At 40.6% G+C, this 23,207-nt stretch overlaps 1 protein-coding gene across 3 annotated transcripts in view; it reads right to left on the bottom strand.

The window, feature by feature from the left end:
- fancm (FA complementation group M) overlaps positions 1-23,207 on the bottom strand; it is a 176,952-nt gene that overhangs the window by 772 nt on the left and 152,973 nt on the right. For 2 of the 3 annotated variants that reach the window (XM_072568440.1, XM_072568443.1), the window contains 3 exons: positions 16,818-17,441; positions 11,591-11,948; positions 10,294-10,585 (listed from right to left, as the gene is read on the bottom strand). In XM_072568440.1, coding sequence (XP_072424541.1) covers positions 10,294-10,585; positions 11,591-11,948; positions 16,818-17,441 — 1,274 coding nt within the window. Of the gene's footprint in view, positions 1-10,293; positions 10,586-10,608; positions 11,202-11,590; positions 11,949-16,817; positions 17,442-23,207 lie in introns of those variants that run through there. The other variant, XM_072568442.1, reaches the window with a different exon arrangement.

Here is a 23,207-nt window from a genome sequence, read left to right as displayed (position 1 = left end):
ATTAAGTCACCTCTCAACCTTCTTCTCTCTAACGAAAACAGCCTCAAGGCCCTCAGCTTTTCCTCGTAAGACCTTCCCTCCATAACAGGCAATATCCTAGAACTGTACACAATACTCCAAGTGTGGCCGCACCAGAGTTTTGTACAGCTGCAGCATTACCTTATGGTTCTGGAACTTGATCCCTCTATTAATAAAAGCTAAAACACTGAATGCCTTCTTAACAACCCTGTCAACCTGGGTGGCAACTTTCAAGGATCTATGTACATGGACACAGATTTGTCTGCTCATCCTTTGATCCAACCTATTCATATATCCTAAATTAATTTAATCCCATTTACTACATCCCTGTAAAAGCTTCCTATTCATAAAACCATTCAGGTGTCTTTTAAATATTGTACTAGCCTCCACCACCACCTTCTCTGGCAGTTCATTCCATACTCTTACCACCTTCTGCATGAAAACATTCTCCCTTTTAAATCTTTCCCCTCTCACTTTCAACTGTGCCCCTCTAGTTTTGGACACCCCTACCCTGGGGAAAAGACCTTAACTATTCACCCTATCCATGCCCTTCACAATTTTAAAAACTTCTATTAGGTCACTCCTCTGCCTCAACACTCCAGAGAAAATAGCCCCAGGTGATTCAGCCTTTCCCTATAGCTCAAACATTTTCAAGTTCCACACTATCTTTCCTATAGCAGGGAAACTGGAATTGAAAGCCGTATTGCAAAAGTGCCCAACCAATATCCTGCATAGCCATGACCTCCTAACTTGGGTACTCAACGCATTGACTGATAAAGGCAAGCATACCAATCACCACCATGTTTACCTGCAAACAAAGGTCTCTTTATTCAGCAGCACTCCTCAGGACTTTTAAGTGCATACATCCTGTCCTGATTTGCCCTACCAAAATGCAGCATTTCTCATCGACCCATTGGCTAATCTGATCTACTCTGAGCTAACCTTCTTCCCTGTCCATTGCACTTATCTAAAAACACTTGAGCCAGGCAACATCTGCGTGGGAAGAATCTCCAGGTCTGTTGTCTCTCTCTCTCTGACATTCACACACACAGGTGCTCAAGTCATTATAAAGATACCTAATTTCTTTTTAGAATGTTTAAAGTAGAGAACAAACATCCTAGGACTGTCACACTAAATGCTGGAATTTGGATTGAGATAATTTTTGGAACTATGATGTGGTTCCAGATAACAGCTATTAAAAGAATAAAGGCAACTTTGCAAGAAGCAGTGATGTGGTGTCCAGATATTTGATATCTGGACAACACATCACAAGCAGACAAATACACATTTCCATGGGCATGTAGAATCTTTACCTCCCTTTGACAATGTATCTATAAGCTTGCAATTAGATCAAATCAGTTGCACAAAGTTGGCTTTCTATCTTTAAAAATTAAATTACAGTCGATAGGAGACAGCACAGAACGGGCCTTTCAATTCAGCCAGCCCCTGTACCCGCAATTTTGATCAATTTAAGACTCCTTCCCATCTTTCTTCTTCTGAATCTATCCTGGACTGCTATTTCCCTCTGGCTCATATGCCTATCCAGCTTTCCTTTAAATGTACCCATGCCATACTTTTTAATCAGACCCAGAGATGGAAAGTCCTATATTCTCACCACTCTAAGTTATTGAGAAGTTTCTTGTGAATTCTGTGGTTAATTTCTTAGTGACTATCTTATACTGATGGCCTGTAGTTTTGCTCTATGCAAGTGGAGACAATTTGCATCAACTTTATCAAAACTTTTCAGAATTTTAAATGAAATCTTTATTATGTTACATCCCATACTTTTCAAAAAAGACCTAACGTATGCATCCTTGCCCGAGAGGTATATTTCTACATTTTTGATACTATCCTCAATTCTTTTTTAAAAAGTCTTCAGTGACTTGATTGATGACACTGAAAACCAGGAGAACTAGCAATTTGGATACAGAACTGGCTCGAAGGTAGAAGACAGAGTGTGATGGTGGAGGGTTGCTTTTAAGATAGGAGGCATGTGACCGGCGGTGTGCCACAAGGATCGGTACTGGGTCCACTGCTTTTCGTCATTTATATAAATGATTTAGAATGTGAGCATAGGAGGTGTGGTTAGTCAGTTTGCAGACAACACCAAAATTGGAGGTGTAGTGGATAGCGAAGGTGGTCATCTCAGAGCACAACAGGAACTTCATCTGCCACTCCTCAGCCCCTTGGCCCATCTAATCAAGTTGAGACAGATGTGAGGTGCTGCACTTTGGAAAGGTAAATCGGGGCAGGTTTTATACATTTAATAGTAAGGTCCTGGGGAGCATCGCTGACAAAGAGATCTTGGAGTGCAGGTTCATAGTTCCTTGAAAGTCGAGTCACCTTGATAGTGAAGGTAGTGTTTGGTATGCTTGCATTTATTGGTCAGTATCTTAAGTAAAAAAGGTGGGAGGTCATGTTGCATCTGCACAGGACATTGGTTAGGTGACTATTGGAATATTGCGTGCAATGCTGGTGTGCCTCCCATGGGAAGGATGTTGTGAAACTTGAAAGGGTTCAGAAAATATTTACAGGGTTGGAGGGCTCTAGGAAAAGACGGAATAGATTGATTATATTTTTCCTGTAGCATCAGAGGCTGAGGGGTCATCTTAGAGGTTTATAAAATCACAAGGGACATGGATAGGGTAAATAGAGAAGGTATTTTCTCCAGTGTGGGCGAATCCTGAACCAAAGGGCATAGGTTTAAGGTGTGAGGGAAAAGATTTTAAAAATTTCCAACATTAGAATTCCTACTATGTGCCCTTTGGCACAACAAGTCCACACCAACCCTCTGAAGAGTATCCTACACCCATTCTCCTACATTCAACCCTAACACATGCACCCAACCTATACATCCCTGAACACTATCAGCAATTTAGCATGGCCAATCCACCTAACCTGCAAATCTTCAGATTGTGGGAGGAAACTGGAGCACCCAGAGGAAACCCATACAGACACGGGGAGAATGTGCAAACTCCACACAGACAGTCGCCAGAGGCTGGAATCGAACCCAGGTCCTAAATGCTGTGCCACCTTGCTGCCTCATTTAAAAGGGACCTAAAGGGAGGCTTTTACACACAGAAAGTAATGTTTATATGGAATGAGCTGCCAGAAGAAGTGGAAGAGGCTGGTAAACGGTACTACATTTAAGATTTCTGGTTGGATGGACAAACTGAACTGAAGGATCTGTTTCCATGTTGTATATCTCTATGACTTTATAAACCTTTTACAAAATGGCAGGTTCAATATTAGTTTATCATAATTTCTTTATTTTTAGAAGGACAAAGTAAAAATTGTGCTTGGCTTGCTCTTCTGTTGGACTTTGTGACTTGTGTATTTGTTCTCAGACTCTTTTGCCTCTCGATCCCATTCAAATTTTCTTTAGCAAAGTCACCATAGTCCCAAAAGATCATAGGGCTACTGGGTGGTATTTAGATATTTTCTAATCAACTTGTTCAGAGATGTTGTGACCTACAGTAACATTCAAGGCTGTGGGCTTACTGTAGGAATGTGTGACTGGTGCCTTTTCTGTACTGTAAGGTTCTATGATTCTACGAATCATTACTCCAAGTATCAATTCCGTTTAGTCTGTAGAATTTCCTTGTGAATATTGACAACCTGGCTTAAGCAATCAAACCTCATATGCATTATATAGCAACGTTTACTAGTTGACTAGGTAATCTGATGGTAAAAAGATTGCTACTAGTAAGATTGGAAAATTAATTGACATGTCAAGAAACCTGTAATTTAAGATAATTTATATTTCTCATACAAAAGTGTATTTTTATATACAATTAGCATAAACAAGTTATGGAAATTAGTTACTAATGTACTAACTGTGGCAGAAATTAAACCTCAGGTTTTCTGTTTTTAGCAGACTTGTTCAACATTTAGAAAATTTCTGATAAACGGTTAGTATTTAAGGATAATTTAGTTTTGTGTTTATGGAACTGATTTTGTCCTTGTCACGCTAATGAAGTTGGTTGGTAGAAACAAAAATTTGGAGTTGTATATAGTGGTCAGTTGAATCAATACCACTATTTGCCTTACGTTACTAACCAAATCTAAAATTACCCACAGTTTCTCGGAATGAAATATATTACAAAAATTGTATTACAATTCCACCATGATAAATTGATTAAACCCAGATGTACTACAGCAGATAAACCATTAAAAACCTGTATCATATCATATGCTGTACTAGTGGAGCTGCTAAAATGTACAAAAGTATTAATGTCAAAATCATGGAATTCACTCCCTAAGGGCATTGCACATCTACTTACAGCACATGGACTGCAGCTCACCTTCTCAAGGACAATTAAAGATGGGCCAGAATTATTTGGGTGTGATCATCGGAGGTACGGTTAGTAAGTTTGCAGATGACACCAAACCTGGAAGTGTAGTGGTTAGTGAATAAGTTAACTCAGAGACCAATGTGATCTTGATCAGATGGGCCAATGGACCATGGAGTGGCAGATGGACTTTAATTTAAATAAATGTGAGGTGCTACATTCTAGAAAGGCAAATCAGAGCAGGGTGTGTACACTTAATGGTAAGGTCTTGGGTAGTGTTGCTGAACAGAGAGACCTTGGACTGCAGGTTCATAGTTCGTTGAAAGCGGAGTCACAGGTAGACAGGATAGTGAAGGCGGCATTTGTTATGGTTGCTTTTATTGGTCAGTGTATTAAGTATAGGAGTTGGGAGGTCATGTTGCAACTGCACAAGACATTAGTGAGGCCAAAATGTTCAATTTTGGTGTCTCTGCTATTGGAAGGAAGTTGTGAAACCTGAAAGGGTTCAGAAAAGATTTACAAGGATGTTGCCAGGGTTGGAGTGTTTGATCTACAGAGAGAGTCTGAATAGGCTGGGACTATTTTCCCGGGAGTGTCAGAGGCTGAGAAGTGACCTTAAAGCAGTTTATGAAATCACAGGGCATGGATAGGGTGAACAGCCAAGGTCTTTTCCCTGGGATGGGGGAGTCCAAAACTACAGGGGATATGTTTAAGGTGAGAGGGGAAAGATTTAAAAGGGACCTAAGAGGCAAATGTTTTTCGTAGAGGTTGGTACATGTATGGAATGAATTGCCTGAAGAAGTGGTGGATGCTGGTACAATTGCAACACTTAAAAACCATCTGAATGAGTGTATGAATAGGAAGGATTTAGAGGGATATGGGCCAAATGGGACTAGATTTATTTACGGTATTTATCTTGGATAAGCACATGGATGATAGTAAATTACAAGGTATGAGATTGCTTTGATCTTCGAGTAGGTCAGTGTAAACGAGTCTGACTGAATGCCATTTCCATGCCATACATTTCTATTCCTCCTTGACCTCTGGAGCAGGTATAATTTGAACCCAAGTCACCTGGCTCAGGGGTATGAACATAGAACCTGTACTGTGCTGTACTGTTCTTTAGCCCTTGATGTTGTGCCAACCTTTTATCCTACTCTAAGATCAAAGCAACCTACATTCTCTTCAATTTACTATTATCCTTATGCTTATCCAAGCGTCACTAAAATGTCCCTAATGTTTCTGGCTCTATTACCACTACTGGCAGTGCATTCCACGCACCCACCACTCTGTGTAAAGAATTAACCTCTGACATCTCCTCTAAAAGTTCCTCCAATTGCCTTAAAATGATGCCCTCTTGTGATAGCCATTTCTGCTCTGGGGAAAAATCTGACTATTCACTTTATCTCTGCCTCTCATCATCTTGCACGCCTCTATCAATCACTTCTCATCCTTCTTCACTCCAGTGAGAAGAGCCTTAGCTCCCTCAACCTTTCTGGATAAGTCATGTCCTCCAGTCCAGACAGCATTTCAGTAAATCTTTCTACACCCTCTCGACAACTTCCATAATCTTGCTACGATGAGGCGGCTAGAACTGAACACAGTATTCCAAGTGTGGTCTAACCAGCGCTCTGCATAACCCTGCAGCTCTTAGATTCAATCCCCCTGCTAATGAAAGCTAACACACCATACACCGTAACAACCTTGTCAATCTTGGGTGGCAACTTTGTGGGATCTATGGACACAGACTCCCAAGATATCTCTGTTCGTCCACACTGTCAAGAATCCTGCCTTTAACCCAGTTTTCTGCATTCAAATTCTACCTTCCAAAACAAATCACTTCACACTTTTCCAGGTTGAACTCCATCTGCCACTTGTCAGCCCAGCTCTGTTATCTGTCAATGTCCCATTGCAACCTACAACAGCCCTCCACACTATCCACCAGTCCACCAACCTTCAAAGAACATCGAACTTAGAAAGTTGCAGAGTAGTACTGGCTCTTTGGCCCTCGATGTTGCGCCTACTAACTCAACATCTTTCTGATAGGAAGGAGACCAGAATTACACACAATATTCCATTGGCCTAACCAATGTCCTGTACAGCCGCAACATGACCTCCCAACTCCTGTACTCAATACTCTAACCAATAAATGAAAGCATACCAAACACCTCCTTCATTTATCCTACCTACCCGCAACACCACTTTCAGTGAGGTATGAACCTGCACTCCAAGATCTCTCATTTATAAAAATCACAAAGAGTAGAGGTCCCAAAACAGATCCCTGCAAAGCACCACTGGTCACTGTTCTTTAGGCTGAATACTCTCCATTTACTAACACCCTCTGTTTACTATTGGCCAGCCAATTCTGCATCCAGGCAGCCAAATTTCCTTGTATCCCATGCCTCCTTACTTTCTAAATGAGCCTACCATGAGGAACCTTGTCAAACGCCTTGCTAAAATCGATGTACATCACATCCATTGGTCTACCTTCAATGTGTTTTGTCACATCCTCAAAGATTTAAATTAGGCTTGAGAGGCATGACCTGCCCCCCACAAAGCCATGCTGACTACCTCAAATCAAACTATGGTTTTCCAACTAATCATAACCCCTATCTCTCAGAATCCTCGCCAATAATTTGCCTACCACCAACATAAGGTTACCTCAGATTACAACGGGATCTTGATCAAAGGGGCCAATGGGCTGAGAAATGGCAGATGGAGTTTAATTTAGAAAAATGGGAGGTGCTGCATTTTGGGAAATCTTAGCAGTATTTATACACTTAATAGTAAGGTCCTAGGGAGTGTTGCTGAACAAAGATCTTGGAGTGCAGGTACATAGCTCCTTGTAAGTGGAGTCACAGGTAGATAGGATAGTGAAGGCGGTGTTTGGTATGCTTTCCCTTATTGGTCAGAGTATTGAGTTACAAGCGTTGGAAGGTCATGTTGCAGCTGTACAAGACATTGTGTGCATAGCTGGCCTCCTTCCTATTGGAAAGATGTTGTGAAACTTGAAAGGGTTCAGAAAAGATTTGCAAGAATGTTGCAAGGGTTGAAGGATTTCAGCTATAGGGAGAGGCTGAACAGGCTGGGGCTGTTTTCCCTGGAGCGTCTGAGGCTATGGGGTGACCTTATAGAGGTTACTAAAATCATGAGGGGCATGGATAGGATAAATAGACTTTTCCCTGTGGTCGGGGAGTTCAGAACTAGAGGGCATATGTTTAGGGTGAGAGGGGAAAGATATAAAAGAGACCTAAGGGGCAACATTTTCACACAGAGGGTGGTTAAGTGTATGGAATGAGCTGCCAGAGGAAGTGGTGGAGGCTCATACAATTGCAACATTTAAAAGGCATCTGGATGGGTATAAGGAAGGGTTTGGAGGGATATGGGCCAGGTGCTGGCAGGTGGGACTAGATTGGGTTGGAATATTTGGTTGGCATGGAATGATCTATTTCCATGCTGTACATCACTGTGACTATGACTCTATAAGACAGACTGGTCTGTAATTCCCAGGTGTATCCCTATTCCCTTTCTTGAACAATGAAATTACATTTGCCACCCTCCAATCATCTGGCACTACTCCAGTGGACAGTGAGGATGCAAAGACCATCACCAAAGATGCAGCAACCTTTTTCCCCTCGCTTCCCATACTAACCTTTGGGTTATCCTGTCTGGTCCAGGGGACTTATCTATCCTTACGTTTTTCAAAATTTTCAGCACATCCTCCTTCTTAACATTAACTTTTCGAGCACATCAGCCTGTTTCACACTGTCCTCACAAACATCAAGGTCCCTCTCAGCAGTGAATAATGAAGCAAAGTTATTCATTAAGGTCCTCCCTGCCTCCTCCAAATCTAGTCACAAGTTCCCTCCACTATCCCTGATCGGCCCTATCCTCACTCTAGCCATCCTCTTGTTCCTCACAAGTGTAGAATGCCTTAAGATTTTTCTTAATCTGATTTATCTAAGCTTTTTCATGCCCCCTTCCACTCTAAATCAATTCTTCAGTTCCTTCCTGGCTACCTTGTAGTTCTCTTGAGCCCTGTCTGATTCTTGCCTCCTCAACCTTAAATAAGCTTCCTTCCTCCTCTTGACTAGATGTATTACATCCCTTGTCCCCTAAGGTTCCTTCACCCTACCATCCCTTCCTTGCTTCAGTGAGACAAACCTGTCCAGCACTATCGGCAAGTACCCCCTAAACAACCTCCACATTTCTATCTTGCATTTTCCTGAGAGCATTTCCCAATTTACGTGCCCCAGTTCCTGCCTAATAGCATTGTAAATACCCCACTCCCAGTTAAATACTTTCCCATACCATCATCTGCTTTTCTGTCCATAACTATAGTAATAGTCAGGGAGTTGTGATCACAGAGATCTGACACCTGACCTGGTTCGTTACCAAGCACCAAATCCAATATGGCCTCCCCTCTAGTTGGTCTATTTACATATTGAGTCAGGAATCCTTCCTGGACACACCTGACCAAAATATTGCTCCATCCAAACTATTTGAACTGAGGTGTTCCAATTTTATTAGGGAAGTTGAAGTCACCCATGACAAAAACCCTGTTACTTATGCATCTTTCCAAAATCTGCCTCCCAATCTGCTCCTCCTTGTCTCTGTTGCTATTGGGATGTCTGTAGAAAACTTCCAATAAAGTGACTGTCCTTTTCCTGTTTCTGACTTGCACCCATACGGACTCTGTCGACAAACCATCTCACTTCCGCCACCTCTTTTACCTCCCCTCCTATTCCTTTTGAAACATCTAAACCCTGGAACATCCAACAACCACTTCTGCCCCTGTGATATCCATGTATCCGTAATAGCCACAACACCATAGTTCCAAGTACTGATCAATGTTCTAAATTAATCATCCTTATTCTTGTTACTTCTTGCATTAAAATAGACACACCTAAACCCATCACACTGCACCACAAGAGCCCTGGTTAGTCACCATGCTCTTACCAGATCTTAGAGATATTCGCTCATTAGAGAGAAATGACTGGTGGTTGTTTAACCTGAGGGTCACCATATCTCCAGACCCTCATAGTAAGCTCAAGCCGGTATGGAGTGCTACCTACGCTTGGATGTTGCTCTGCATTGCAAAGTAGCCATCGAATCAAATGAACTAAATATGCAACTCCTTTATTGTATGAATTTACATTTATCTATTACTACCAATTTACCAATTATTTCTACAAATTAGAGTATCTTGTGTTGAAGTTCTCCTCAGTATTTGATTATACTCATCAAATATGCTATCAACCATAATTTTGGAATTAAACACTTCTTAAATTCATTCTTCTCCTGGTCTTTTAATTCCATATTCTCTGGTTTTGTTTGTTATTATGCAATCTGTTATTTTAGATGTTTTCAAAATCTAGATAAATTATATCTACTGTATCACTCTATTCTCTCATTTTCCTCTTCAAAACAATTCTTCAGTAAAGACTCTTTCTTGGAATCAATGCTGGCCGTTTTGTGTTTTCTGGATACCTTTTTATTTTCTCCCTTACTGGAAATTCTATTACCTTTCCTATCACCAATATTAACTTGACTGGACTATAATTCAGCAGACAGGTTCTGTCTTTCTTCTCAGATACAGGTCTTATGTTACCTACACACAAGTCCTCTGGCATAATACATTTCATCAACACATTATTAAAACTATGAGTTGTCTTTGTTAACTATATCCAAGATTCTTTTTTAATGCAAGGATGTAAGCTGAAAAGGGAAGTTATCCTACAATTTTGATCATTTCATATTTCACCTCTATTTAAATTGCAGATATCTCATTTCTGTTTTCATTACACAACACATGTTTACTTGCACTGTGTATCAGCATTTATCAGAGATAAAGTACAGGTAATTAGTTAATATTTCTGCCATTTCTCAATTATTCATTCTCCTGTTTAGTTTCCATGCCAAGCTGCACATGGCAAAATAATGAAGCACAACATAACCTGTCAAAATCAAGAAGTAAAATTACCTGTTGGCTACTTCTTTCACAGAGTTGAACCGATGACAGAGATTTAAAGCTGTTACATAACTGATGTCAGGAATGCTGAGGTAGAACTGTAAAACTTGTTGCCAGCAACCATGAACCTCCAGTGGGACAGTAATAGCTGCATTCTTCCTTTCTTCAACATGGGCAAGTTCAGCAATCAGACCTGCCGTTTCCTCCTGACTAGAGCTGAACAAGATTCGGATTCCAGCAACAGTCAAAGATGTTAGCAACCCATCATAGTATCTGGTTCTCTGGAATATCCTAGCTATATCTCCTGTAGTTTATTGAAATATAGAGAATTTAGCACAATTCACTTTTGCTTCAATGACAAATAATTCTTCAAAATAATTTTTAAGATTGACAAAGAACGTTTATCAATTTAGTCATCTTTGAATGCAACTTCTAAAGGTGCATTAATTAATATTTTGTGGTAAAATAACATACTGTGCATCATAGCCAAACCAAAATTATTTGGCGATATGTAATAAAATATCATTTAAGCACATTAGAAAGAACACAACTTTCATTTTTAGCATTAGTAGAAGACAACAGTGAAAAGGTTACATCTGTGAATTAAAAACATTAATTGATTGTGTGCACGCTCATGTTCTTGAGTTGGTATATGGTTATGCCAAAAAAGTCTCTACATCATAGTGTGGGAGGCAAGGATAAAAATAGCATCACAAATCAAACTGACTAGTCACTTTTGCACCATACACTGTCAAAAGCCTAGGGAATGATGTAGAAATCTCAGCAGGTAAAACAATTTGGTTTGACTCGCTACAGCTTTTAACAAAAGGGAGCACGAGACATAATTGTAGTGTCCCTACCTCTGAGCTAGAAGATGTGGATGTAAGTCCCACCTGCTCCAGAGTTGTGTAATAACATCTCTGAACAGATAGATCAGAAAAATATTTACAGCATTTAACAATCTATTCATACATTCTCTCTACTGAAGGACACATTAACAACCAATCTCCATTATACTTCTGAACAGCAGATTTCTGAAATGAGTGCCAAGATGAGCTACTTTCTCAAAGTCACAGTTGGCATGTTGCATTGTGTTTATATTGGAAAAAGGTGTTAGGGCAACAAAGTTGTATTCATGTCTTAAATATATTCATCCAAATAGAAAATGTTGTGATATGGCAATGGTAATTTACAAACTTTGAACGAGGGTGATAAAATACTCACGAGAAAGGAAGCAAAAGAGGCATCTGTTATTATTAGTTAAGAGGCATCTGAGAATCATAAAATAAAATTCATAAGAGCTACCCACCTGGCTTCATTCCATCTTTCTCCACAATGATACACACACGTTCAAACATGGCCTGAAGATGCTGAATACGGTCAACAAGCTTACTTCGATTTGTACTGTTAGCAAACTCTGAAAAGGATTTCCTTTCTACAGACATCCGGTTGCTCACTATATAATCACATCCACTGAGATTACAAATCTCAACCTTGATGCCATGCTTAATGCGTAAACAGGAGACCAGATTTGGCCCAGAGGGGATTTCACGACTGTCCACAAGAACCTTTAGTGGAACTATTCCATGAGATACAGACTGTTGATTGCTGACCGGGATGTCTTTACATAGATTTTCATTTGGTCTTGAAAACGTGGCAGTTCCCATCTGTAATCAGAAATGAGTCTATTTACAGCATTAATGTTAGGAGAAAGAGGACATTCCTGCAGGGCTTATGTCTGAAACATCGATTCTCCTGCTCCTTGGATGCTACCTGACCTGCTGTGCTTTTCCAGTACCACACACTCAGCATTAATGCTATCGGTGGTGGGTGTCTGGAAAGCATTGCCAGCAGAGGTAGTAGAGGCAGGCACAGTAGATTCATTTAAGATGCATCTGGACAGATGCATGAGTAGGTGGGGAGCAGAGGGATATAGATGCTTAGGAACTGACCAACAGGTTTAGAAAGTACATTTGGATTGGCTCAGGCTTGGAGGGCCGAAGCGCCTATTCCTGGGCTGTAAATTTTCTTTGTTCTCTTTATAACAGAAAGGGTATTTCTTCTAGCTGGGGTGTCTAGTACTGGGGATATAATCTCAGCATAAGTGCAAGCCATTTAGGACTGAAAACAGAAGGAATGTCTTCGCTTGGAGAGTGGCAAATCTTTACAATCCTATATTCCCGAAGACTGTAAATGCTGTACTACATTCAAGACAGAAATTGATAGAATTCTAAAACATAGATGACATCAAGGGATGCATGGAAAACAGTATTGAGATAGATGATCAAACTTGATCTAGAATGGCAGGACAAAGCACTAAATATTGAATACAGTAGATATAATACATCAAATCAAATCCTAATGACATAACTTAGAACAAAAACCAAGGTCATGGCATTTACTAAATGTCACAATCCATTTCACATATTTAAACAAAGTGATTAAAATGGTTCACAAGCTAAACTAGAACTTTTACTGCAGAAGATGCAAAATATTTATCCTGCAATTTTTTTTAAACTGAACCAAAAAACTTCTGTTAAATATTTGCTTCTGCTGAGAAACAATCTGAACACAATGGGACAACACAAATGGCTATCCAAATTATTAAATACTATGTCACATGGTAATACTTTTTCAATTTATTCCTTAGGTGGTCACTCAATCAAGAATGACTTGCTTCTACTCTGGCTTGCTGGATTCTGGAGTGGCCTTTAAGTCCAATGAGTGATCTACAGACTCTGTTATATGGAGAGGCAGGTGATGCTGGAAGTGTTAGGAACACAGTTTTGTTTGGAGGTTTCTGTGCTCCCTCCAAAAAGTCAACATTGCTTCTGGATGCTAAGTCTTTTGATGAGTTCTGTAGCATTCTTGAATTATCCTTCAATCAGTCACAAGACAGGACAGCCACTAGGATGGTTTCATCTTTTCAGGAATGCTTTGAAACAACTCTGAAGTATTTCCCATGTGTACATGGGCATTTCCTAAGAAAGACAAGTTCAGGGCAGAACAGCTACTTTGGAGGATTCATGTCAAGGATAGAAAAACGTCCCACCTAACAGAACAGATTTTGAATTCTAGCACCTTGATGTTGGACTACATTTCTTGCCAATGAATTTGGAGGATCTTGTGAAGGTACCACTGACTGTATTTCTCCAGTGCTTTCTGGTGCCTGCTTACAACAAAATGACCCATATTTGCTCTCACAAAATGAGGCAGCCTGCCTTAGAATTAGAACAAAAGATGGCTGAGGGAAAATAAGCAAGACTAACTGTCTGTTCCAGCCTTTAATTAAAGAAAGCAACATCTTTAAACAAACTCACTCCAAGCCCATAAGTTCACTATTCTAGACAGTTTCTGACTAAGAGCATACCAGCATACAAGCAACCAACTCTGACCTTCATTAATGAAAGGGTGATTATGTCACTAAAGGGGTAAACACCAGGTGCAAGATATAACTTGCTGAAAAAGCGCAGCAGGTCAGGCAGCATCCAAGGAGCAGGAGAATTGACGTTTTGGGCATGAGCCCTTCTTCAGGCTCATGCCCGAAACGTCGATTCTCCTGCTCCTTGAATGCTGTCTGACCTGCTGCGCTTTTCCAGCAACATACTTTCAGCTCTGATCTCCAGCATCTGCAGTCCTCACTTTCTCCTGCAAGATATAACTTATCGAATCCCGAAGCAACTATCAGAATGACAGCTCAAGTTATCGTGTTCCTTTAAAGTTACTCAAAACAATCGGTTCCAGTTAAAGATTTCTTACAATAATAGGGGTAGGTTTCAACACAAAATACATGCATATAACCAATGCTTAAAATATATTAAAGAAAAAGCATTTAGACCTAGGTGTGAAGTTAACTCGCTGTAGGAAAATGACTTCTTTTACACCCTGAACAAAATAGATTGCTCGCAGCCCATTAACCATAAAATGCTGACATAGAAATAGTTGTTTGACTTTAACACTTTATAACTAACTTTGTAACAGAAATCAAAATTACAAATCTTACAGCAACTAGTTAAAACTAACTTTTGTATTTTCACACTAAGACATTAGGAAATATACGATGAAAAACTGAATTCGATAAGAACAGTAGGCGATACAATAAATAAGAGAATTCAAACAGTCATTCCTGATGAAGGGCTTTTGCCCGAAATGTCGATTTCGAAGCTCCTTGGATGCTACCTGAACTGCTGTGCTCTTCCAGCACCACTAATCCACAGATAAAGCCAGCCTGAGGGGCCCGAAGGAGTGTAACAATTACCTTTGGAATGCAAATGAATAGGATGCAAAGAAAAATCCTAAAGCCTAGAGATTATAGTGCCTGTTAAACACCATGAGATCATGAGAACCTGAAGCTGGCTATAGGGATGTCAATCACTGATTAGGTGTTTTACAGGATTGGGTGTATGGATTAGGAGGGAAGGGCTAGAACTACATTGTATGTGATCATTACAGTACAGAAATGTATAAAAATGCTGCACTTACTCCACACGTTAGAGTGTGTCACAAACCTCCCTTCCGAGGCTGGCCTCAGGGGAGGATCCTTTGGCCTTCTCCCTGCTTTAACCGGTTTCTGCATGAATAAACTTCTACTTGCCCTGAACCCAGCGTGCCTCCTGAGTCTTCACTCCCTGTCAGGGGAAACGCTTCTAAAGTTCAAATCTCTGAAGAATATAGGAAGTTGGAAATCACTCTACCCAGTAAACCAAACCTTGACTGACAGGTTTCAAATCCCAATCCTCCCATACTTTTATCCCTCAGCTAGCTATAGGCACAGCTGATACAATGACTCTCAAGAGTTGGAAAACGGTTTACATTTTCCAGGATCTCTGCTGATTTTCAGTCAATGGGAGAGGTGTTATGCTGTGGATGCAGATTGGCAAAGCTTTCTGGAAGTTTCATGGAATTTTTCATATGCTGCAGAAAGGGTGTCAACAGCTTGTGAGTGAGTGCACATACAAGTGTCATCACCATCATGAAACTAAATGATCCAATTTAGAGTAACTTTGGTTTTACATTGAAAAACCATATGTAGAAGATTTTTAAATCTTCTGTCTAAATTATCTCTATGGCTGTGGATAATTTGGTTTAGGGGAGGTGTAGTATTACAGCCTTATATGATTCCAATCTTCACTGAGATGGTTCTTTAGTGATCTTAGATCATCCATCCTGTTAGAGCCCTCGTTGATTTTTCACTATTTTCATTTTATTCTTTCATCAATTTTTAGTTTGGAACTGCGAACTGTGAGCTAAAGATGAATTTTAACACAAAAGTTAAAAAGAAAAACAAACCAAACAAGCTTTTGTTTACTCATGAGACTAGTCCTGGAAGTTAATTGCAGGTTCGTTTCTGATCAAAAGGTTCTGCAGATGTTTCATCACAAGGGAAGAGCATTGTTTTAGACAGATAGCAGAAGTGGCTATTAATGAGGTCAGTGTCTTGGAATTGATTCCAGTAAGTCTGGAAAAGGCTTCATGCTTAAGCAGATAGCAGATGTTGAATGGTAACTGGGACCACATGGAGGAGGCAGTCAGTCAGTCAGGGAGCGGTCAGAGTTTGAATTGGATTTTTGACTGTGCTTTCTGAGAGAAGAAATCAGGCTCTTGATGCAACAAGATAATTTGAAATCTCCTTGCCTAACCTCTCATGAGCAGCCCTTGAAAACTCAGCAAATAGAAAACAAATGTTTAAGTATTACTGCTTTTATTTGAGTGAAGTACAAAGGTGACTCTCATCAACACCTTCAGAAAATCAACCAAGGTGCCATTCTCTATGATTTGCGAAACAATGCATCATATAAACAATTTAAATCACCTCGCCAGTTTTGTTTTATTTATCCCTCAACTATGTTTGTTTGGTTGTCTGCCCTTTGTGTAAATAGGCTTAAAAAAAACATTTTTGGCTTAAGGCATAGACCAATTAGTTTTTTTGTGTTTAATGTTACTTTGCTAAAGTTAATAAATTGCCAAGTTTTTTCTTTAAGATACAAACCAGTGTCTGAGATTGATTATTCATAGTATCTAGGATCAATTACTCAAAAGTCTGCTAAGGAACCGAGCTCAATTTTGAGTTCATTTGGAGTTTTAATTGAATGTGTTACGAATATAGAGGTAGAAAGCTGATATGGTTTGGCTGTCTGACTCCATGTTGTTCCATTTTAAATGATTCACGGTTGCTTTTCACAAATAAAACCACCCATACAATTAAAGAATGAGATGGAGGATAACAAAACTTTTAAGATTACAAAACATGAATATGCAAGTATAAGGGTTTAAAATCAATGGAATCTTTACCACCCAAAGTATCAAAGCTCAAAACACATTGCAGTAGTTTCTGAAAAAAATGCAGACAGATTTTTTTTTTGAGAAACTTCACTTTTTCCTTTTGTACATTGTTTCATAATAATTAGTCCTGCGTCATTATAACAGGTTTTAAACCAGATGTAATATTGAAATTTATCTTATTCACTGACACAGAATTATTGCCAGTATATCAGATACTACTTACAAAGTTAATGGAATTACAAATTGATACTTACAAAGTTAATGGAATGAAGTTTGCTCACTTGGCATTTATCTTGTCCTTTGCCTTGCATTGAGTTCGGCGCAATTTCGGAGGCAACAGCTGAACTATACCTTCTCAAATGTTTGTGCTGTATTTGAAAGTCTAATGCCTCAGACACCGAAGCCTGGAGACTGAAACGCAGGGCATTACTTCTATCCCCATCAACACATGCTGGTTGTTGTACAGCCATTTTTGGTGAACATTCACTGAAACAGTCACCTACTAAGGTCAGGTTTGGAGAAAATGACGTATTTTGCTCTTCTACAGTCTGTTTACTTTTGTTGTTGTGTGCTAAATTCTTTCTTGGCAATTCGTGGTTTACATTCACTTCTTGTTCATCTTCACTGGAATCATTCAACAAAATTATCCGGCTGCCTTTCTTCTTTTTGGTCAAACCACGTTTACCACTTTTTATTTCAGCAATTTTTTCTCTTGTTCTGTTCCGAGTTGCATACTGTTTGTTTTTTTCAACAGGAGTATCATTCAAGAGATCAAAATTCACAATGTCATCATCACTTAACTCAGTTTGATTATCTGCTTCATCTTCTTCACGAACACAAAAGCTGTCTTCCATATAGGTCTCATCCTGTTCAGGAATCTATCAGGAAATTCAATATTAACAAACATCACCACAGAAATAAAACAAACATTCACATATTTACAGTAGAAAACTTATAATTTATTTCAATCAACACAGGTGCCCTCACGCTCCTGAGCAGGAGCTAATTTAAGTATATATAGCCTTGTTATCTATCCGGTCAACCAACAGTTTTTCAAGCTTAATTTTTGGTGAAATCTGTATGAGCCAATTTTATTCAAAGATACATCCCGCTGTTTAATGAACCAAATTCTTGGTTCTCTAACAAAAGGTCTTAAAGTATGAACTAACCTGCCCAATTACCCAGTGTCTTTCTTTAGGAGTGTGTGGCATTGGTGGTGTTCAGAAAAATCAAACCATGGAGGTCTTTCTGTCGAGATTACTTCCTATTTCTCTTGGCAAAATTCTGTTTTCCCTCATAAGGACAATGAAAAGTTATTACTCCTCTGCTTCCTTTAAGCGTTCAGTCACAGAGGCAGTGGTGCTAGACATCTTGAAACACAAAAATGAATAAATCCCCAGGACCCGATTAGGTGTACGCAAGAGATCTGTGGGAAACAAGGGAAGTGATTGCTGGGCCCCTTGCTGAGATATTTGGATCACCAATAGTTACAGGGGAGGCACAGGAAGACTGGAGGTTGGTTAACATAGTGCCACTAATTAAGAAAGATGGTAAGGAAAAGCCAGGGAACTATAGACTGGTGAGCCTGAAATCAGTGGTGGGCAAGTTGTTGGAGGGAATCCTGAGGGACAAGATTTACATGTGTTTGGAAAGGCAAGGACTGATTTGGGATAGTCAGCATGGCTATGTGCATGGGAAATCAGGACTCATGAACCTGATTGAGTTTTCTGAAGAAGTAACAAAGAGGTTTAATGACAGCAAAGTGGTAGATGTGATCTCTATAGACTTCAGAGACACAGTCAACAAGGTTCCCCATGGAAGACTGGTTAGCAAGGTTAGATCTCATGGAATACAGGCAGAATTAACCATTTGGATACAGAACTGGTTCGAAGGGAGAAGACAGAGCGTGGTGATGGAGGGTTGCTTTTCAGACTGGAGGCCTGTGAACTGTGGTGTTCCACAAGGATCAGTGCTGGTTCCACTGCTTTTTGTCATTTATGTAAATGATTTGGATGTGAACATATGAGGTATAATTAATATGTTTGAAAATGACCCCAAAATTGGAGGTGTAGTGAACAGTAAAGAAGGTTTCCTCAGAGTACAATGGGATCTTGAACAGATGGACCAATGGGCAGAGGAGCAGCAGATGGAGTTTAATTTAGATAAACGCGAGGTGCTGCACTTTGGAAAAGCAAATCAGAGCAGGATTTATAAAATTAATGGTAAGGTCCTGGAGAGTGTTGCTGAACAAATACATCTTGGAGTGCAGGTTCATAGTTCCTTGAAAGTAGTGTCGCAGGTAGATAGGATATAGATATAGTGTTTGGTATGCTTTCCTTTATTGGTCAGAGCATTGAGCATAGGAGTTGGGAGATTATGTTACTGCTATACAGGACAATGGTTAGGCCACTTTTGGAATATTGCATACAATTCTGGTCTCCTATCGGAAGGATGTTGTGAAACTTGAAAGGGTTCAGAAAAGATTTACAAGGATGGTGCCATGGTTGGATGATTTGAGCTATAGTGAGAAGCTGAATAGGCTGGGGCTGTTTTCTCTGGAGCGTCAGAGGCTGAGCGGTGACTTTATAGAGGTTTATAAAATCATGAGGGGCATGGATAGGAGAAATAGACAAGGTCTTTTCCCTGGGTGGGGCAGTCCAGAACGAGAGGGTATAGGCTTAGGGTGAGAAGGGAAAGATATAAAAGGGACCTAAATGACAACTTTTTCACACAGAGTGGTGCGTGTATGGAATGAGCTGCCAGAGAAAGTGGAGGAGGCTGGCACAATTACAGCATTTAAAAGGCATTTGGATGGGTATATGACCAGGAAGGGTTTAGAAGGATATGGGCCAAGTGCTGACAAATGGGACTAGATCAGGTTAGGAGATTTGGACGGCACGGATGAATGTACTACCAGAAGGGAATATACTACTTGGGTCCAGTTTGTACAGAATTCTACTTGTAAGTCAAGCAGTTGAACAAGACAATATCCCAGTTGTCCCAGTTGCCTCAGAGTGTGACACTTGCCCATCTTAGTGGCTCTTAAATCTCCCAATTATCTGTCTGTGGGAGAAAAACGTGTTAAAGAGCATCAAAGAAGGATTGCGTCTGCCCCATTATTCAGCTCCAATTTCCAGCTCTCGTTCTAACAGTATTCCACCGAAGCTATCAGAATCACCTCTTGTACTCGGCTTTCCAGTGATTGTCTCAAATATAGCTTGTCGATTAAAAAAATCTCAATCCAAGTCAGAGTATGGTAACACCAATTTGATAGGGTGTAATTTTCTTTGTACAATATTGAGCTCTCAAAATCATACAAAGGTTATGAATATTCATTTTCCTACACTAAAGGATTAAGAAAAGAAAAGCTTGACACACAGCTTTTTTCCTGTTCGGGAGCAGCGGGAGACTGAACAGAGGTGACGTTGGAAACCATGAGGTTGCCAGGAAAGTTAGGACTTAGCATATATTTGGGCAACAGCTAAACCCAAGATACTACACGTGTAGTATCACCCATCACCACCACCCCATTCTAAAAGGGGAGGGTGAACAGCCGGTTGTCATGGTGCATATAGGCACCAATGATATAAGAAAAAAACAATAGGAGGTCCTGAAAGCAGAATTCAGGGAGCTAGGAGAGAAGTTAAAGAGGAAGACCTCAAAAGGTAGTGATCTCAGGATTAGGGTAGAAATGAAAGAATAGGCAGGATAAACATTTGGCTTGAGGGATGGTGTAGGAGGGAGGGGTTCAGATTTGTGGGATATTGGGACCGGTTCTGGAGAAAGTGGGACTATTACAAATTGGATGGTCTACGCCTGAACCAGACTGGAACTAATGTCCTTGGGGGAGTTTTTGCTATTGCTGTTGGGAAGTTTTGAAATAATGTGGGAGTGGGCTGGGAACTGGAAGAGAAGACTAGTAGACAGTGAGGTAGAAACTAGAGACTGTATGGATCATGAAGTTAGCATTACCAACGGGAAGAGCAGGCAGAGAACAGATGAACACAAAAGAACCGCCGGCCTGAAGTGCATATAATGGGTAAGGCAGATGAACTTAGGGCTTGGATTGGTGTCTGGGAGCATGGCATTATTGCAATCACAGAGACTTGGTTGAAGGAAGGGCGAGATTGGCAACTAAATGTTCCAGGATATAGATTCTTCAGACAGGACAGGGAGGGAAGTAAAAGTGGGGGGAGGAGTTGCGTTGCTGGTCAGGGATGATATCATGGTGTGCTGAGGGGCCCACTGCTGAGGGCTTGAGCAGTGAGGCATTTTGGGTAGAACGGAGAAATAAGAAGGGTACAGTTACATTGTTGGGGCTGTATTACAGGCCTCCCAACAGTGAGCATGAGGTAGAAGAACAAATAGGTAAACATATTGTGGAAAGACGTAGAGTCAACAGGGTGGTGGTGATGGGAGATATTAATTTTACCAACATTGACTGGGATACACTTAGTGTCAGAGGTCTGGATGGGGCAGAATTTGTAAGGAGCATCCAGGAAAGTTTTCTAGAACAGTATGTCAATAGTCCGACGAGGGAAGGGGCCATATTGGACCTGGTGTTGGGAAATGAGCCAGGCCAGGTGGTAGAAGTTGTACTGGGAGATTTCTTGGATAATAGGGACCATAATTCTATACGCTTTAGAATACTCGTAGATAAAGATTAGAGTGATCCTAAGGCAAGAGTACTAAACTGGGCCAAGGCCAATTATATCAAAATTCGGCAGGTGTTGGGAAATGTGGATTGGGAGCAGCTATTTGAAGGGAAGTCCACATTTGATATGTGGAAGGCTTTCCAAGAAAGATTAATGATAGTGTAGGATAGGCATGTCCCTTTGAAAACAATGGATAGGAAAGGCAAGATTCGTGAACCATGGATGACAGGAGAAATCATGCAACTAGCCAAGAGGAAAAGGACCAGACAGCTAAGAACCGAATGGGCTTGGAGGAATATTGGGAGAGTAGGACCAATTTTAAATGAGGAATCAAGTGGGCTAAAAGGGGCCATGAAATAACTTTAGCGAGCAGAATTAAAGAGAATCCCAAGCAAGAGGGTAAATAGAGAAAGGGTTGGTCCACTAAAGGATAAGGAAGGAAGGTTGTGTGCGAACCTGAGAAAATGGATGAGATTCTCAATGATTACTTTGCATCAGTGTTCACTGATGAGAGGGACATGATGAATGTTGAGATTAGAGATAGAAATTTGTTTACTCTGGATCACATTAACATGAGAAGGGAAGATGTGTTGGGTAAACTAAAGGATATTAAGGTGGACAAATCCTCAGGACCGGATGGAACTATCCCAGGTTGCTGACGGAGGCGAGAGAGTAAATAGCTGGAGCCCTGACAGATATCTTTGTAGCATCCTTAAACACAGATGAAGTGCCGAAGGACTGGAGGGTTGCTCATATTGTCCCCCTATACAAGGAGGGTAGTAGGGATATTCCAGGTAACTACAGACCAGTGAGCCTGACATCAGTGGTGGTAAAGTTGCTGGAGAAGGTACTGAGGAATAAAATCTATTTATATTTGGAAAAGAATGGGCTTATCAGTGAAAGGCAACATGGTTTTGTGCAGGGGGAGATTGTGCCTTACCAACTTAATAGACTTCTTAGAGGAAGTGACCAAGTTGATAGATGAAGAAAGGGCTGTAGATGTCATACACATGTAGTTTAGTAAGGCATTTGATGAGGTTCCCTATGGTAAACTAATAAAGTGAAGTCACATGGTGTGCAGGGTGTTCTAGCTAGGTGGATAAAGAACTGGTTGAGCAACAGGAGACAGAGTAGTAGTTGACGGGAGTTTCTCGAAATGGAGAAAGGTGACCAGTTGTGTTCCACAGGGGTCAGTGTTGGTGCTACTGTTGTTTGTGATATACATAAATGATCTGGAAGAAGGCATTGTTGGTCTGATCAGTACATTTGCGGATGACACAAAGATTGGTGGAGTAGCAGGAAGCATAGGGGACTGTCAAAGAATACAGGAGGCTATAGATAGACTGGAGAGTTGGGCAAAAGTTTGGGCAGAGAAGTGGCAGATGGAGTTCAATACAGGCAAATGTGAGGTGATGCATTTTGGGACGTCTAGAGTGAACTATACTGGAAGCGGAAAAGTTGGGAAAGGTTGATGAGCAGAGAGATCTAGGAGTTCAGGTCCAGTGTACCCTGAAGGTGGCTGTACAGGTGGGCAGTGTGGTCACGAAGGCATATGGTATGCTTGCCTCATCAGACAGGGTATTGAGTATAAGAGCTGGCATGTCAAGTTAAAATTGTACAAGACTATGGTTTGACCGCATTTAGAATCCTGTGTACAGTTCTGGTTGCCACACGACCAAAAGAATATGGCTACTTTGGAGAGGTTGCAGAGAAGGTTTACGAGGATGTTGCCTGGTATGGAAGGTGCTAGCTATGAAGAGAGGTTGAGTAGGTTAGGATTGTTTTCAATAGAAAACAAGAAAATGAGGGGAGGTCCTGACTGAGGTCTACATACTCATGAAGGGTATAGACCGTTTGGATAGAGATAAGCTTTTTCCCCAGGGTGAGGGATTCAATAATGAGAGGTCATGCATCCAAGGTGAGAGGTAAAACGTTTAAGGGGGATACACGCAGCAAGTACTTTACACAGAGGGTGGTAGGTGCCTGGAA

The sequence above is a fragment of the Chiloscyllium punctatum genome, chromosome 4, assembly GCF_047496795.1.
Source record: "Chiloscyllium punctatum isolate Juve2018m chromosome 4, sChiPun1.3, whole genome shotgun sequence".
NCBI lineage: Eukaryota > Metazoa > Chordata > Chondrichthyes > Orectolobiformes > Hemiscylliidae > Chiloscyllium > Chiloscyllium punctatum.
This window is presented reverse-complemented; position numbering and strand designations above follow the sequence as displayed.